At 40.1% G+C, this 20,007-nt stretch overlaps 1 protein-coding gene across 1 annotated transcript; it reads right to left on the reverse strand.

Annotated features, from left to right (window-relative positions):
• Window positions 1-17,828: 17,828 nt before the first annotated feature.
• Window positions 17,829-18,773, reverse strand: LOC138946170 (paraneoplastic antigen Ma3 homolog). Its single transcript, XM_070317682.1, has one exon. The coding sequence runs from the start codon at window positions 18,771-18,773 to the stop codon at window positions 17,829-17,831; it is 945 nt and encodes a 314-aa protein (XP_070173783.1).
• Between the last annotated feature and the right edge of the window lie 1,234 nt (window positions 18,774-20,007).

Consider the following 20,007-nt stretch of genomic DNA (forward strand, 5'->3'; position numbering starts at 1 on the left):
AATGCCTAAAATGTTCAGGCATTACGCGTAATGCCTGTGAACACTAGGCATTACACGTAATGCCTAAAAATACCAGGCATTACGTGTAATGCCTGAAAATCATTGCCAGGCATTACACGTAATGCCTGAAACCTGTTGGTTTAAACACAATTTTATTCAAAATACATGACATGAAACAATTGACAAAAATGCAGCTAGGACACGAACTCAAGCAGATGCTTATTTGACGTGACCATAACAATGCTAAGTTACACAAGTTTTCATGATGGTGGACAACACAATTATTAACCAGAAGAACAAAATGTAGGAGGGGGGTATGGGGAACTTAATAAAAACAGGAGGATTTACAGAGAAAAACAAATTAATCAAATAAAAAAATAAAATAAAAAAATAAAGAAAAAATTAAGATGAGACTATGAATGAAGCGCGTGGGACGAGAACATCGATGCTGAGACATGCAATAAGTAAGTTCAGATAAATGTACATTTTCATGGAGAGGGCAGCATAGTTCGTTACGTATGTATGGAAGAAAACAACCACACACACACACACACACAAAAGAGAACAGAAAAACAAAATCAAAAACTCAATGATAATTATCACTTATGTTAAATATGTAATTGATGCAACAACACTGAGAGGCGGGTTTACGTTCTCCTGCACACAAACATACACAATACCAGTACGTGGGCTAATCCTTCAAGTTAGTCGACCAGATTCAGCAATAAAGGATTGGACCGACTCGAAAATCAATGTATTTATGCGAAATGAATGTTGCTCGCTGCCTCTTAATAATGTTTCCACGTGTCTAAAATTGGCAGGCAGTGAGTTAATTGTGGACATACGAGCATTTTCAAACAACGTGCAGTATAACAAGTAATGTTCAGCTGTTTCGTTCCGGTTACCGCACGCACACTGTGGGTTATCTTTTAAATGGCGTTTGCATAAATCGGAATTAAGGTTACTCATGTTTAAACGTATTCTGCTGTGTTGTATTTCTACATGTCTTTTTCCAAAATAATAATAAACTGGCACATAATGATGAGGACTTTGTAAATAATGCTTAAACTCGCTAATTGAGTTTGTGGTTTTAACCACATCAGGCAGATCATTCCATAAAATTGTAGTCGAAGGAACGAAGGATGTTCGGAAGATTTCTGTCCTGTGAGCTGGTACAAATCTTTTAAGTGGTCGTCTTCTGTGATAAGGATTTAAGGATGAAACTAGTGGTTGCAAAAGGTCAACTAAATATAGGGGACATTTACCATGAACCATTTTATGATATAATATCAATTTATGTTGTCTTCGGCGTTCCTTTAGACTACAAAATCCGCTTTCTTTGTACAACTTACCATGACTAGTTCTCCGCACACCGCCAATTATAACCTGAAACCTGTTACAGGCATTAAGTGAAACCAGGCATTACGTGCAATGCCTGAATATCGTTTGATAGAATAGGTCGAACAACAACACCTTTGACTCTCGCTTGTTTCTTCTTCTTCTGACACTCTGCGCACAAAGATTTGTAAAGTGGGGTTCACGTAGGACAGGGTCCAGATTGAATTCATCTTTCTAAAACAACAACACCATGTCAATGTACCCGAGCGCTACATTCAAACTACTAAAGATCGTGAACAACTTACGTCGAATAATAATAACAAATCTCCCTTATGAGAAAAAAACCCGTTTACACAGTGTTTCTCAAGCGAACATTAAGTAATAATTTGATATCGTAGCTTTCAACAGTCCCGGTATGTGAAATAACACAACGCAATTTTCTTATTAGCTGTTTTTGTTCCAGCAAGAACAGTCAGTGTACTAAGCCTTTTTTGTTACCTCCCTTTGATATTATAATTATGTGTCAATTTTGTTTGTTTGTTTGTTTGCTTAACGCCCAGCCGACCACGAAAGGCCATATCAGGGCGTTGCTGCTTTGACATATAACGTGCGCCACACACAAGACAGAAGTCGCAGCACAGGCTTTATGCCTCACCCAGTCACATTATTCTGACACCGGACCAACCAGTCCTAGCACTAACCCCATAATGCCAGACGCCAGGCGGAGCAGCCACTAGATTGCCAATTTTAAAGTCTTAGGTATGACCCGGTGTCACGATTTCATCTTTCGCCTGTGTACATATTTCCCCCTCGACATATACTCAAGACTGAAATGTTGTTTCCTGGTAAAATTAAGAAGTGAAATTATTTATGGACGATAAGCATGTCAGTTTCTTGCATGTGAAGAAAATTGGTGGTAAAATGTAATAGATTTCACCCCCAAAATCGAATTCTTCGAAAACGTGTACTGAGTGGTTACGTCCCTTGAGTAAGAAGGAAAACATTTTAGGATGAATCAAATTTCTAAGTTAAATAAAACAAATTGGTTGGACAAATTTGGCCCCATGAATGTAAGGTACACAAGGTCGCTCATCAGTACTATCGAAGGGTGTTTTTTTGTTCAGTGTAGAGTTTATACTAGATCAAAGAGGCCGAGAAGCGAAATATCAACACGGCGAAAGATGAAAACGTCACGCCGGCCGGGGTTCGAACCCACGACCTCCCGATCACGGGGCGGACGCCTTACCACTAGGCCAACCGTGCCGGTATGTGTCAATTATTCTATCAGAGACAGCATTGGAGATAACCCGGTTTCAGTATTGTTTCACGATAGACGTAGAGCTGAATACCAACACTCAAATCTGTTTTTGACAAACACCACACATCACTTACTTTCCCAAGAGATGATACTCATGACGTGACTTTGTCGTTTTCTGGAAGGCAGCTTTTACTTCTTCGATTGTTCTGAAGTAGACAGCTTTCGGAAGCAACTTTCTGCCGTCCTTTTCATAATGTTCAAACAAACGTCCAGTAAACAATTGTTCTTTTTTCATTATCCTCCATGGTGACGAATAAGCAACTGGTGAAAACTCGACTGGAAATATTGGACCTCGGCTTTCCATTGTGACATGCACTCACACTTACGTGAAATTCAAACTGTGGTGAACACTATGTCAGAAATACAATATTTTGCATTGCGAACCATCACTCATAATCGCAAAATAAAATGTGCATTCATTTCAAAGCTCACTTGATTGAATGTTAGTTACTATGTTCACACCATGACATTTTGTCAACACTTTGTCCTTAAATGTTTTCACTGTCATCCAAGAGGTAATGTGTATTGCCTGAATTGCTTCAGGCAATAAGCGTAATTTTGAGAGTCAAATTTCAGGCATTACGTGTAATGCCTGGTATTTTTAGGCATTACGTGTAATGCCTAGTGGTCACAGGCATTACGCGTAATGCCTGAACATTTTAGGCATTACGCGTAATGCCTGGTTTCACTTAATGCCTGTAACATATACACCTAGCCAGCAGACAATGATGAGAACTAAGTGAAGTTTGCTTTCTGCATTGTATGTTTTTATATTTTATGTATTATAAATTGTGTTATATGGCCTTAAATTCCAACACTTCCATGAGTTTTGTGCTCTAAAACCCATGCGAAATTGTTGCGCATTTGCTGTGTAATTCGTTTGTTTACATGTTCCTTCTTGGGACTCAGTTATAAATGTTACAGTTAATCTGTGAAACCAGGGAATACGTGTATTAACTAAACTATTTTAGGTAATACATGAATTAACTTTTTTTTATAGACCTAGCCAGCAGACAATGATTAGAATTAAGTGAAGTTTGCTTTCTGCATTGTATGTTTTTATATTTTATGTATTATGGTTTCCCGACACTGAGCGATCCATTGTGTTCAGTTTTGTGACATGTACATATCGATTGGCCTTGATTGTTCCGTCAACATTCTCTCAACTAAATGGTGATTGAAACAATCTCTCCCACGTCCCGCTATCTCTCTCTCTGTTTTTTGTCTGTCTGTCTGTCTGTCTGTCTGTCTGTCTGTCTGTCTGTCTGTCTGTCTGTCTGTCTGTCTGTCTGTCTGTCTGCCTCTCTCTGTCTCCCTCTCTCTCTCTCTCTCTCTCTCTCTCTCTCTCTCTCTCTCTCTCTCTCTCTCTCTCTTTTGGTTTTACGCCTTTCAGTTTTTAAATCTTATGTCATTTTCATTCTTGGTCATGTGCCTAGTCTTTCTCTGTACATATTTGTATGCTTTTGGTTTTGGTTTTATTCATTTTTTGTTCAGTCAATGTTCCGGTTAATTACGACAAAGAGAAAAATTCTGCTTATTTGCGAGTTCATCTTGCCGATATATGTTCTCAATTCCATGAATTCGCTTATTACACTTCTATCTTTATATCAACCTGTACGTGGAATGCAAACAGATAGACGGATATCTGTATATGTTTTTGGTATGTTCTACTTCACTGTATTTTTGCATGAATACACAACCTACCGTCCCAGATATTATGTGTTGTTTTCATGCCGGATCTAATTTCAATCATTTCTACATGAAGACAATTAGTCTTCATAGTGATGGAACCTGCTTCACAATAATAGTCGACAGGTGTGGTTCTCGCGTGTTGTTGTATTTTTCCTGAACAAGATCTCTGCACCTATTGTACTTTAAAACACCCTGCCCCCCCTCCCCCGCCCCCCTCCGGCCTTGTTCATGATGTTACCTTGCTTTGCTAGTCATATTTACATTACTTAGTCTTCTGCTGTGTAAGCTCAGTGTTTTGTGCTCCTCAGACTTTAGATTCTTTCTGTGGTTTGTGTGTATCATTATAGACTTTTTCTTGATGTAAGTAAACAAATTAGATTGTTCTCAGCCTCTGTTCATTTTCTTCCAGATTTTCCAGCATGTTAAACCACTCCCAGATTCTGAGAGCACACACACACACACACACACACACACACACACACACACACACACACACACATACACACACACACACATACACACACACACACACACACACACACACAAACCATTATCTGACACATTAACTGATTTTCGACTGACCGATCAATTTGTTGTTCAAAGCAACATGGGCTTTTTATGAAATTTTTAATCAACACAACCCTCTTTGTGAGAATAACAGATATTAATCGGGGTGGGTCGCATAGAAAATGAATCTTTGCCTGTTGTACACAATTTTGAATTTCACACGAAAAACACGTTTTTACGCTCATGTCAAGAAACACATAATTAATAGCAGCTAGACAGGTCAAGAAAAATACAAGTGTTTATCGTAACACACTTTCTGCTTGAACAGCACCATTCAATCTAAAACATTCCACCCCGACGCTGTTGAAGAAATTGCAAAAGCAAGGCAGAGCGGACATCCCCCTTGAAACTCTAACCACCATCATTCACCTCGAGCTTCTGCTGACATATCGCGTAGACCGCACAGCGCCTGTCTGCCTGCGGCACACTATAAACATTCACCCTCCCTTCGCTCTTACCACCACCATCCGGCCTACCCACTGGTCCTAAGACTATATTTACAGTGTACAGTACAAACATACATGCCGCAAACACAAACACACTTTCCCAGAGAGCAAAAAACACATGCACACAAAAACCGTTACTCACGTGCGGTGTGGGTGTTTGTGTGTGTGTGTGTGTGTGTGTGCCGTGTGTCAGTGCGCGCGCGTGCGTGTGTGTGTGGGAGTGTGAGGGTGTGTTTGTGAGTATTTCTGGAACTTTCAGTATGTGTGGTGATATAATATTTCTTGTTTTTGCAAAGTCTGTTTCTGTTCCCTTTTATCTGTATTACTGACCAGAAAGTCTGTTTGCTTGTTTGTGCTTTAAAATGTACATTCTGTCCGTCCTTACCATCTATTTTTACGGAGAGAAATTGTGGTTTATCGAGCGTTAATTAACAGCACTGGCTTTTCTACAAGAACACAAAACTGAATTGGAATTTACATCCCAAAACGTGACCCCTTTTTTTTAAACAGTATTTTATTCGTAAACAGACACATGATCATATAACAACATCATCAAGAAGGAGCACAACAAGTTTAAAACTTATGATAAGTGCTCACATAAACATGCCTGACATTTCATGGCGGAATATAATATGATCAACTTGATGCGACACATTTTTGAAAAAAGAGATAAGAAAAATAAAAAAAATAAAAGGAGAAAAACAACAAGGAAAACTTAGTTGAATTATCGAACACAATCTGTGTCAATACCGAAAACAAAAACAAATACAAAACAAGTCGCGTAAGGCGAAAATACAATATTTAGTCAAGTAGCTGTCGAACTCACAGAATGAAACTGAACGCAACGCAACGCAGCAAGACCGTATACTCGTAGCATCGTCACTCCACCGCCCGTGGCAAAGGCAGTGCCCGTGGAATTGACAAGAAGAGCGGGATATTCGTTGCGCTGAGAAGGATAGCACGCTTTTCTGTACCTCTCTTCGTTTTAACTTTCTGAGCGTGTTTTTAATCCAGACATATCATATCTATATATTTTTGGAATCAGGAACCGACAAGGAATAAGATGAAAGTATTTTTAAATTGATTTCGAAAAAAAAATTTTATAATAATTTTTATATATTTAATTTTTAGAGCTTGTTTTGAATCCGAATATAACATATTTATATGTTTTTGGAATCAGCAAATAATGGAAAATAAGATAAACGTAAATTTGGATCGTTTTATAAATTTTTATTTTTTTTTACAATTTTCAGATTTTTAATGACCAAAGCCATTAATTAATTTTTAAGCCACCAAGCTGAAATGCAATACCGAAGTCCGGGCTTCGTCGAACATTACTTGACCAAAATTTCAACCAATTTGGTTGACAAATGAGGGCGTGACAGTGCCGCCTCAACTTTCACGAAAAGCCGGATATGACGTCATCAAAGACATTAATCAAAAAAATGAAAAAAAATGTTCGGGGATATCATACCCAGGAACTATCATGTCAAATTTCATAAAGATCGGTCCAGTAGTTTGGTCTGAATCGCTCTACACGCACGCACACACGCACACACGCACACACATACACCACGACCCTCGTTTCGATTCCCCCTCGATGTTAAAATATTTAGTCAAAACTTGACTAAATATAACGAGAACGAAAGACACAACAAAATATCAAAAAGTAAATGGGCCCCTAGTAATATATTTTTAAAAAAACAGCACCAACAACATCGAACTAAGGTGTCCCAAAGCGGTTTGATTTCAATATATAGCTTTGGACAACAACAAACATAGCACTATTTTCAAATATGGAAATGTTTGAATCACCTGTCAGGAGTGACCCCTTCAGTACCATGGATGCTACATGTATGGTTTTCATCATTCAAACAATACCGCTTTTACACGAGCAACCACTGGTTTTGGCGAAAACATCTGGTATTCCTTCTTTCCATTTTTAATTAAGGATCTCATGCCGGACTGATTTCGTCCTCAAATTAAAACAAATGTCGTATTTCCTGTTCAGTGGTGGAAACTTAGAGCAAGAACACTACTATAACAACCGAAGTTCTGAACCGTAAGGTGTGAACAGCAAAATCAATTAGCACATTCTGTTTTTCTCCGTTAGTGAGAAAATCATCCATGGACAATGATACTTTTTTTCAATTTTGATCAGTGTCTTTCGGTTGGCTTACAAAAAAATACCGTTGAGTACAAGTTGTTCCGTTTAAAACCTTACCTTTTTAGCATATAGAATGTCACACTGTACAACAATATAAGTTTTGAATGTTAGTACAAACTTAGGACAGGACTGTTAACCCGTGATTTGTATAAATATAAAAAGACTTTACAAATTACGTCAAACCTAAAACCGCGATTTGTAAAAATGTAAAAAGAATCGCATTCCACAAAGTAATACATGCCTTGTATTATCCAAGCGGAGCGCGGGCGGAGCCCGCGCGTAGCGAGCTAGTTTTTATATTTAGTCAAGTTTTGACTAAATATTTTAACATCGAGGGGGAATCGAAACGAGGGTCGTGGTGTATGTGCGTCTGTCTGTCTGTCTGTGTGTGTGTGTAGAGCGATTCAGACTAAACTACTGGACCGATCTTTATGAAATTTGACATGAGCGTTCCTGGGTATGAAATCCCCGAACGTTTTTTTCATTTTTTTGATAAATGTCTTAGATGACGTCATATCCGGCTTTTCGTGAAAGTTGAGGCGGCACTGTCACGCCCTCATTTTTCAACCAAATTGGTTGAAATTTTGGTCAAGTAATCTTCGACGAAGCCCGGGGTTCGGTATTGCATTTCAGCTTGGTGGCTTAAAAATTAATTAATGACTTTGGTCATTAAAAATCGGAAAATTGTAAAAAAAAATAAAAATTTATAAAACGATCCAAATTTACGTTTATCTTATTCTCCATCATTTGCTAATTCCAAAAACATATAAATATGTTATATTCGGATTAAAAACAAGCTCTGAAAATTAAATATATAAAAATTATTATCAAAATTTTTTTTTCGAAATCAATTCAAAAACACTTTCATCTTATTCCTTGTCGGTTCCTGATTCCAAAAATATATAGATATGATATGTTTGGATTAAAAACACGCTCAGAAAGTTAAAACGAAGAGAGGTACAGAAAAGCGTGCTATCCTTCTTAGCGCAACGAATACCCCGCTCTTCTTGTCAATTCCACGTGCACTGCCTTTGCCACGGGCGGTGGAGTGACGATGCTACGAGTATACGGTCTTGCTGCGTTGCGTTGCGTTCAGTTTCAGTTCTGTGAGTTCGACAGCTACTTGACTAAATATTGTATTTTCGCCTTACGCGACTTGTTTTTTTCATCTCCCAGCACTGAAAATTTTTTTGCCAAGTGGTGTCTGTCTGGACATTGTTTTAGAATTCATCTTTTAGCACAATATTAGCGACACTGTTTGGACAATTCTATTAAAATTAGGCGTACAAACTGATTTTGTTTCGGGGAATCCTCTCAGAGGATCAGAATTTTCATATAATATCATCGGAAGCTGTTACAACGGGAAAATGTGAAACTTTTGTCACTTTTTAACATGGAATTTCATCTTTGAGCGTTTCAAGCGGACTTTAATAAAATAGTTATTTGCGAATTAAGCAGCGGAAGACACTCACCGGTTCAACATGTGTATGGTCATTAAACCTCAAAACATTTCAGTAAGTGGTTTAGACAAACACCTCGGACATGTGAGGGTGACTGGTTTGTAGCTGAAGAGTTTTTTTCTAAAGTGTGTTCTAAATACAAATGACGTACTGGTAATGATGTAATGAGTTGTTCTAATCTTGTTCTTGGAACTCTTGCTGTTCCAAGCTTGTTCTTAGCAAGTCTTGGTGACGAGAACAAAGACTATCAATGAAATCTTTAGAAATAACCTCTGACAACGACGACGATGACGACGACGACGACGACGACGATAACAACAACAACAACAGATGACATCGACGACGACAACAACAACAACAACAACAACAACAACAACAAAAACAACAACACGAGAACAACAACAATCACGACAACGAACATGACAACAACAACACCAACAACTACGACGACAACTACAACGACTGGGTTATGATGACATCACCAATGATTTAAAGGCCGTTAAAAAATCGTTAAATCCTATTTCTTCACTGATTCTTATGAAATTTTAAAGGTAGGTTTGTTGTCCCCAACTTATTTTCACTCCATACTTTTCCAGAAGAAAAACATAATTTTGGCAGTTAAAAACCGTTAAATTTCAATTCTTCACCGATATTTATGAAATTTTGTGGGTAGGTTCGTTGTCCCCAACTGATTGTCACTCTATACTTTTCCAGAAGAAAGACATAATTTTGGCAGTTAAAAAACGTTAAATTTCAATTCTTCACCTATCTTTATGAAATTTAGTGGGTGGGTCCGTTGTCCCAAACTGAATTTTAAGACATACTTTTCCAGACAAAAAACCTTATTTTTGGCAGTTAAAAACCGTTAAATCTCAATTCTTCATCGATATTTATGAAATTTTGTGGGTAGGTTCGTTGTCCCCAACTGATTTTCACTCCATACTTTTCCAGAAGAAAAACATAATTTTGGCAGTTAAAAACCGTTACATTTAAATTTTCACCTATCTTTATGAAATTTAGTGGGTGGGTCCGTTGTCCCAAACTGAATTTGAAGACAAACTATTCCAGTCAAAAAAACTTATTTTTGGCAGTTAAAAACCGTTAAGTCTCAATTCTACACCGATATTTATGACATTTTGTGGGTAGGTTTGTTGTCAGATTTGACATGATGGCAGAATTGAAAGTGTGAGATATCCTGATGTTTCACAATTTATGCTGCATAATTCAGCCCCATAGGCGCTTGAATTTTAGGTGGAGTTGGGTTTTTTTTCAGCCCAAACCAGTAACCCCCACATGGTTTTCATGTCCCTTTCTGAGAGACTTCAACAAGTTTCAATTTGACGTCATGATTAGCCTGCCGCATTAGCAAGTATGAAAACACGTCATCCATGACACATTTTAAGACAGAGAGAGAGAGAGAGAGAGAGAGAGAGAGAGAGAGAGAGAGAGAGAGAGAGAGAGAGAGAGAGAGAGAGAGAGAGAGAGAGAGAGAATCATGTACACACAGATGGACGACTTCGCTTGGGGTATGTACTGCCCGGCAGTACACATCTACTTTATTATTAATATTTAGAGCCCAGTCAACCACAAAGGGATCCCTGGCCAAAACATCATATGAAATGTAACCAACTCGGGTGAGTTCATTGCTACATTGAAGGGTGGGATCATGTGTGCGCCTTTCATCCGCAAGTGGCAAACTACAAGTCTGTTGTTTCTTTTCTTTGTTTTATTTTCTCGATGTAAACAATAAAGTAGAACTCTAATTTCAATCCAAAAACTCTGATTCTATATTCCAACCCTAAAAAATTCTAAAAGAAAACTCTGACTACAACTCTGACCACAACTCTGACCAGAACTGAATCCTGTAACACACAAATATCACAACACCATTATCTATGTGTTACCTCAATGTTTGCTGGTCTAAACAAACAAAACAATACACTTCTTGATGTTTCATGTATGTGGCTTGTGTATGCATGTGTGTTGATATGTGTGTGCGGGTGTGTACGGTTTCATGACAAAAAATATGTTTCCAACATCAAAACACACTGTGAATTACTTCTTCAAGTACTTATTCTACTTGCAAAACTTTATAAAACCTTAAATGTTATAACCTAAAATCCTAACTTCAACTTCAATTCCAACCAACAAAAATTATTCTATCATCAATACGTACATGACCCTTTCAATCAATCATGTTTCCTGTTTCCTTATAAAGATTAAAATGTAAAACTAGCTGCTTCTTCTCAAAATCATACTCTCATACTAAATACTAACGTACTTTTACGTCATTAACAGTACTGAATACAACTGAAGAGCAGTGGCTGGACAATCTCGTATCCATAGCAACGTACAATACTGTGAACAATGTTTTTGTGAGCAGGTTTCTTTCTAAAATCACAAGTCTCCCTGCCATAATGCAGCCTTGAGTATCTTGAATACTAGAAATACTACATGTGCATAATTACAGTCTAGTCCTTACGCGCGATTACCATTTTCTTCAAGAAAATGTGAGGTCTAGATTCACCATAATTCACAACAATGAGATCATTAAAACTCACTAAAAGAATTCTACCCTTTTTCAAGGAAAGATTATTTTCTCTTAAGACATCATCTCATGTCAAAAATGCAACAACTTCTGTTCTATCACTATCAGATCTAGTATAGAACCAGCAATGCTCTTCACTTGTCCACAGCATCAATCATATACTGAAAGCATTTAACAACTGCAGCAACTTACTGCGACACGGACGACTACTTCCGGTAGTGACGTCATACACATGTTCAGTGCTAATTCGTTTTGAATTTAGATTTAAATCAAAATCCAATTTCTATGTTTTCCACAAATAACAGAATGTCCAACATACAAATTATGCTGACAATTCTAAGTATTCTACAAAATCATTCAAGTGCTTTGAAACATGTAGATCTATGCCTATTCAAAACTTAGCATACCGGTGCAAAAAATGGTTGCATGGCTGCACTCAAAAAATAATAAGTTTCTAGAATACTCTGTCATTTTCCACACCCAAACGATTATAAACACTTGAACTAATCATCAATAAAATGTTTTACATACCTGCTACAAGCAGGACTCCACAATCATTGATACAACAATGATGTTTCAGGGACACCAAAATTTCCCCTGCCTGTCACCTTTTCCCAGTTAAAAGTAGTGCAACCGTACCGGCAAGATGATTTTCACATATCAATACGCCGCACCAAAGTTCCAAATAATTCTGAGTGCTTCTGCAATAATTTTTGACTGAACAAAATATCCTTTTAGCTCAAATATAATTATCAACTCTTATCAAATTTAATGCAAACTTTTAACAAATACAAAAGGATGGGATTTCTGCAATCAATTTACAGCTTGGTGTACTTATCTTCAAAAAAGGAGGTAGTAAACTTTTCAAAGTGGATCCCCTCGAGCTCACCTGATATTCAAACATGGTTCAAGGGAAATAATTTACTGTAGCACAAAACACTATTAGTTCAAACAAGTACAGAATAAAACATCTGAACAGTGGAAGGGAGACAACAACTGTAGTGCTATTTCACACAGTACTACACTTACCCTGGGAAAAAATAAAAAATGTTTCCTTTTAATTTATTAAATTAAAAGGGCAAAAACATTTTTCATCACCAACTTAATTTCTCCACTGATAAAATAACCTATATTAAAGGTTGGCATCGCTTTAACCAAAACGCACAAAACTAAACAGGTATACAATATATCCTGATTCTACTTCCGATCATATCCGACAAACTATTGTCTCAAGAACTTTTGCTATTCATTTTCCAACACTTTTCCAGCTCGCCTGACAATTCCGAGATTGCCCAAACAACATAGCGCAACAAACTGGGTGGAGGAATAACATGACCAAAATCTAGCAGACCTTGCATCTTTCGATGAATATCTCCCAACTTTTCAAGATCAACTGACTCCCGGCACACACACCGGTGCATAAGATTCAGCCTCTCCACAGGCCTACGCCTCCTACTAGAACGACGCAACTCCTGTCGCTGCTGCCCACTCACTTCAAGGTCATCTTCTGTTGACCCTTCATGAGGCTCAACTTCATCAGACTCGGATGCTGAAGTGTGTACTGCTCCATCCTCAGCTGGAACCTTTACTCCTTCTTTGTCATCATCTGAATTCTCCGGACCGTCCTCTGGGCGATCTGTAGAGGCACCTGATGTAACCTCCATGGGCAGTTCTACATCCCCTGCCTCTTCCTGGCTCCCACTTTGGGAAACATCTTGCTCTGGTTCTAGAAGTACATCTTCTTCCTGTTCTGTACGAGGAATAACAGGAACGAATTCGGGTGCTTCAGGCCTCAATGTTCTATTCCCATCCAAACCTAACTTGATCTGTAAGTCTGGAAACAATGATTCCTCATCTTCGCTTTCAGATTCCTGGAGATTCTTCTCCGCTGTTCTAGGTCCTCTTTGTCGATACTCCTTCAACGCTTTGTGCTGATCAGAGGGTAAAGGCCAACCGAGTGCTCCCACTGGAAGCAATATGTTTCGATGAAGTGTTCTTCTCGGCCCATATCCACTGTCCCTCTGTACGACGTAAACTGGAATACCCTCAAGTTTTTCAAGAACCACAAAAACACCCTCTTCCCAGCGATCATCAACTTTTGACCGAATGCGAGGTCCCAATTTTCTCACAAGGACTCGGTCTCCAACTTCCAAAGTTGCGGCATGAGAACCCGCATCATATCTGACCTTGTTTTTCTGCGCGGATCTCTCCATCTGTTCTGAAGCCATCCTGTATGCATGCCTAAGACTGTCTTTCAACCCTTCGACATACTGTCTAGAACTCCTTCCTTGTCTCTTTCCAAGATCAATGCCAAAAGCCAAGTCAATGGGAAGCCTAGGATGCCTACCAAAGAACAAATAGTACGGCGAAAATCCCGTACTACTGTGAATACATGAATTATACGCATGCACAACTGATTTGAGGTGCTTCCTCCAGTCTCTCTTCTGTTCCTGCTCTAAACTGCGAATCATGCCAAGCAGAGTACGATTCCACCTTTCGACAGGATTTCCACTGGGGTGGTATGGGGTAGTCCTACACTTCTGTATCCCAGCCAAACAACATAGTTCTTGGATCAACTTTGACTCGAAGTCACGCCCCTGATCCGACAATATGCGACTGGGAAAACCATAAGTCATGAAAACTTCATTCCAAAGAGCTTTGGCCACTGTTTTGGCGGTCTGATCTTTAGTCAAAATTGCTTGCGCAAACTTGGTGAAATGGTCTAGTACTACCAAAATATTCTGTTTCTGCCCCTTTACCTCAATTGTCAAGAAGTCAATGGACAAGAGTTCCAGTGGATAAGTTGTCATAATAGTGGACATGGGTGCCTTCTGAGTCTGAACACCACTCCTAGTACAACGTTCACACCTTTTGATTCTCCGTTGCAAGTCGGTAGCCATGAACGGCCAAAAGAAACGCATTCTGGCGTGCTTTATAGCATCATCAAAATGTGTATGATAGAGATCGTCATGAACACCCTTCATAGCCTTCTGTCGCAATGTACGGGGAATAACAATCTGATCACGGGTTGACTCATCTCCCGTAATTCGCCGGTACAGTACTCCTTCCTCTATCACCATGTGTTTCATTTCTCTGGAATAAACTTTGGTTTCTGGTCCCGTGATCTCCAGTGTAGCATTCCTCTTCAATGCTTCACAAACAGCGGCTATACAGCGATCCTGTTGCTGTAGTCTCGTCCAATCTTGGAGAGTCAAGGTAGCAAAATTTCCCTCTATCTCTGGTTCTAAGACATCACTGGGGATAGCAGTGGGGTCTTTGGTTATGGTTTCAACTGCGGGTACAAAATCATCAGAGTCATATCCTTCTGGGTTCCAGATCTTAGCATTATGCGCGGTTCCTCTGACACTGTGGGCCTGTACGCCTACACCCTTAGCGAACATGACACTTGCAATGGCCTCACTAGTTACGACCTGTGGTACAACTCCATCAAACTTCCTAGCCTTTTCTAGCAAGAATGCTGCCTTCTCAAGTGTCTCTTTGTACTCATCGTCTTCCTCAGGGGGTGCTTGTGGCCGTCGCGACAACCCATCAGCATCTGTGTGTGCAGACCCTTGCTTGTAGATCAAGTCAAAATCATAGAGTGACAATGAAGCCAACCAACGGTGACTAACAGCATCCAACTTTGCATTTCCCAACACGTAACAAAGAGGATTATTGTCTGTAACAACAGTGACCTTTGACCCTATCAAGTAATCATGAAACTTCTCTGACATTGCCCATTTCAACGCAAGAAATTCTCTTTTATGCGCTGGATAGTTCTGCTCGGTACGGTTCAACCCTCTACTAGCGTATGCTATGACTTTCAGTTTACCGTCAAACTCCTGGTACAGAACAGCTCCCAATCCAGTACCACTCGCATCACAGTGTAAAGAGAACGACCTCGTCTTGTCTGCTAGACCCAACATTAAATCGCTCGTCAACTCGTCCTTCAAGACTTGAAAAGCTTCATCCTGCTTCTTTCCCCACAATGCAGTAATATCAGACGACAAGGTCAAAGTACCTGATTTCTTCTTCCCTGACTGCTTTTTCTGTGGAACGTAACCAACTGTCAAATCATTCAATGGTTTTGCCTTGTTGGAAAAGTGTGGAATAAAACGGCGATAAAATCCTACAAATCCAAGAAAACTTTTCACCTCCTTCACTGTTGTTGGTTTCGGCCAAGAGGTGACAGCTGCAACTTTGTCCGGATCGGGACGTATGACTCCCTCTGAAATGACATAGCCTAAATGTTTCACTTCAGTAGCCCCAAAAATGCATTTGTCTGGATCAAGCTTCAACCGAAACTTTCGCAACCTCTCTAAAACTTTCACCGTCCGATCTTCCAACTCCTGCAAAGTGGCAGCATGAATCAGAATATCATCCAGAAAAATTATGAGTTCCGCCAAGTTCATGTCGCTGAAACAACAATCCATAATGCGCTGAAATGTCATTGGAGCATTCACAAGACCAAATGGTAATCTCTCAAACTCATACAAGCCGAACGGGGTGGTAAATGCCGATATTTTCTTTGCACGCTCCGTCAGAGGTACTTGGTAGTACGCCTTCGAAAGATCCAGACTTGAGAAGAACTTTGCTCCCGTGAGAGTTCGAAACAAGTCCTCAATCTTTGGAAGCGCATAGCTGTCTCTGACGGTACGAGCATTTACCTTTCGGTAATCAACGCACATTCGTAGCGAACCGTTCCGCTTCCTGACCAAGACTATTGGTGAAGCGAAAGGGCTCGTCGAAGGTCTGATGATGTTTGCATCTAACAACTGTTGGATATGCTGCCGAACCTCTTCCAGGTCCTGGGGAGGTATGGGTCGGGGTCTTTGTCTAGTTACGGCACCTGGAATGAGTTCGATATCATGTTCAACTTCAGCTTTATCAAGATCAAAATCTTTTTGGTTGAACACATCTGCAAAGGTCAACAATCGTTTTGTGAAATTCTCTTTCCACACAAGATCAACATCACATCCAAACTGCAATCGTGAAACAAGTTCTGAAATGTCAGCTTTCATTCCTGAGGAGTCACGACTTTCATCACACCACACACGCTCACCACTCTGAGTGTCATTCTGCACCTCACACTGACTGTTCAAATCTTGCAACACACTAGACAGTGCATACTCAGCTTGGATAGCAAACAAATCTGCAATAATCTGCTTTCTTTTCACCGTGATAGGTGAATCGGTGTTATTCACCAGAGTTACCCTCAACCTAGGTAAAGTGTTCACAGCCGTCTTACCACTCAGTACATGCAACCCTTCAGGTAACGTCTCTATCGTTGGTTCCTGTATGAGCACAGAGTCCCTATTCAGTTCAAGACCGTGGCGTACAATACCTCGTACATCAATGACCGAATGAGGTTGTACAACTACATCACTACCCACTAGTCGAACTGGACACAGTCTCCCATTTGCTGACGTCATTGATTCTTTGTATGCAAACGCTGCTTCACACCGAATTGGTATAGTCTTGAGCCACGACCACCCTGCTTGTTGTCCACAATGTTTCTGAAGTACACGCATGGTGTTAGTTCCAACAATGACGGGAACTCTCGTAGAGATTCGAGTATCTGGACAAACAAGGGCTAAAGTCTCAACTTCCTTGTCTGTCCCGCTCACCTCTCGGTGGAGCTGCACGGTTGTCTGAACGACTCCAAGGTAACTCACGTTTTGATCACCTGCTCCTGTAATGTCTAGTACAGCGTCAATCTGCTGCAAAGGTACATCTCTGAGGTACTGTCTGTAGAAGGACTCAGAGATGATAGTCACCTGTGACCCACTATCGACTAAACAAGTTGTCTCCGCACCGTTGACGCGAACTCTGGACTCACAGCATGGACCAATCAAGGCCTCAAGTGTGTGGCCTAGTTTTGTACCACCAGTCAATTGAAATTCAGCCAGCACGTCATGGTTTGAAATCGACACAGTCCTTGTTGCAGACAAATTCTTGACACGCACTTGTACTCGGAGTCCAGCTTCTGCAGATCGCGACACAATCTCCGCAGACACTACCTCAACATCAGGGGGTAGCCACTCTGAAGAGCGAGCAATGACAGAAATCTGGTCACCTGGCACGTCATGAAGAATTCCGCTCAACTCTGCAGTCTCCATGGGAGGAATCGCCAAGACCATGTTTATGTTCAATCTGACAGGATGAAGTTCTAGGAGTTTCTTTTCATACACCTCTGCCGCTGTCGTTAGTATACGCTGATGAGAGCTGGTGTCAGACATCGAGGCAGTAGAATCGTTGTGGACCAACACTCGCCCCTTTGCGATGGTCCCCTTCAGTTTAAAGGGAGTTCTGGGAGTCCCTTTCTTCTCCGCCACTCGTTCTCTTGTCTTCGCCTATCTTGTTCTTTCTGCACAACAAGGCGTGCATTAGCGGGCTTAGTACAGTCCCGATAGAAATGTCCATTTTCACCACATTTGTAGCAATAAATCTTTCTTCTGCCCTGCTGTTGTGGAGCCTCCGTCCGCTCCTGCGTGAAGTCAGGAGGTGGTGATGGCGCTGCGTGCGCTCCAACCTGAGCCTTTTGCTTTCCTGCCTCAAGTCCCTCAATTTGACGCACATAACGATACAAGTCGGAGAACGCAGGTTTTGTGTCGCCCGGCATCCCGAACTTGTTCCTCAACTCTAGTGCAAACAAAGAGTCGATCAATCCCTTGGAGAAAGCATAGTAGAGACGTCTCTGGTATTCTTCATTGGAAAAACCTGCAGTCTTCTGAACTTCTTTCATCTTTGTAGACAGAGTCATGAGGAAATCTGCCTTTGTCTGAGTTTTCATCATTCTTGACTGGCACAGTTCCAGATACATCTCTTCAGCTGACTTCAGTTCTCCAAACAGCTTATCGAGGTCCTTGATCAGGTCATCCACAGTTGCATAGTTTTTTCCTCTCACATGTTCATGCGCTGCCCCCTTCAGACTTCTTTTCAGTAGGCCCACTTTGTCTATGACCAAAACGTCATCATTGACTTCAGATGCTTGACGTTTCCATGCTTCGAAGGAAGTTTCCTGTGTTGATGTGGCTGGTAAGCCAGTGAAAACCTTCAGCTTGGGTAGTGACGGAGGTGGTTGCACTTGTACGTTCACCTCTCGCTCTGTGTCCATTCTCCCAGACAGATGTTTGAGTTCACTCTCATAATGAGACTGTAATTCCTGGAGTTGTCGCTGGAGTTCGGCGATTACCCTGTCGTGGTCACCAGAGGTAGTAGTTCCTCCGGTCGCCATGATGAATCACTTGTGATGGACTGCGATATCCCCTCGGGTATGTTGCCTGGTCTTCCGTCTGGCAATATTCTGTCTGGTCAGAGTTGATCCCTATACTGCACTTAGTTATCCTACTGACGACACACTTTAGTCCCTTATTGGGCGCCAGAATTTCAATGTAACCAACTCGGGTGAGTTCATTGCTACATTGAAGGGTGGGATCATGTGTGCGCCTTTCATCCGCAAGTGGCAAACTACAAGTCTGTTGTTTCTTTTCTTTGTTTTATTTTCTCGATGTAAACAATAAAGTAGAACTCTAATTTCAATCCAAAAACTCTGATTCTATATTCCAACCCTAAAAAATTCTAAAAGAAAACTCTGACTACAACTCTGACCACAACTCTGACCAGAACTGAATCCTGTAACACACAAATATCACAACACCATTATCTATGTGTTACCTCAATGTTTGCTGGTCTAAACAAACAAAACAATACACTTCTTGATGTTTCATGTATGTGGCTTGTGTATGCATGTGTGTTGATATGTGTGTGCGGGTGTGTACGGTTTCATGACAAAAAATATGTTTCCAACATCAAAACACACTGTGAATTACTTCTTCAAGTACTTATTCTACTTGCAAAACTTTATAAAACCTTAAATGTTATAACCTAAAATCCTAACTTCAACTTCAATTCCAACCAACAAAAATTATTCTATCATCAATACGTACATGACCCTTTCAATCAATCATGTTTCCTGTTTCCTTATAAAGATTAAAATGTAAAACTAGCTGCTTCTTCTCAAAATCATACTCTCATACTAAATACTAACGTACTTTTACGTCATTAACAGTACTGAATACAACTGAAGAGCAGTGGCTGGACAATCTCGTATCCATAGCAACGTACAATACTGTGAACAATGTTTTTGTGAGCAGGTTTCTTTCTAAAATCACAAGTCTCCCTGCCATAATGCAGCCTTGAGTATCTTGAATACTAGAAATACTACATGTGCATAATTACAGTCTAGTCCTTACGCGCGATTACCATTTTCTTCAAGAAAATGTGAGGTCTAGATTCACCATAATTCACAACAATGAGATCATTAAAACTCACTAAAAGAATTCTACCCTTTTTCAAGGAAAGATTATTTTCTCTTAAGACATCATCTCATGTCAAAAATGCAACAACTTCTGTTCTATCACTATCAGATCTAGTATAGAACCAGCAATGCTCTTCACTTGTCCACAGCA

Source organism: Littorina saxatilis, linkage group LG13, assembly GCF_037325665.1.
Source record: "Littorina saxatilis isolate snail1 linkage group LG13, US_GU_Lsax_2.0, whole genome shotgun sequence".
NCBI lineage: Eukaryota > Metazoa > Mollusca > Gastropoda > Littorinimorpha > Littorinidae > Littorina > Littorina saxatilis.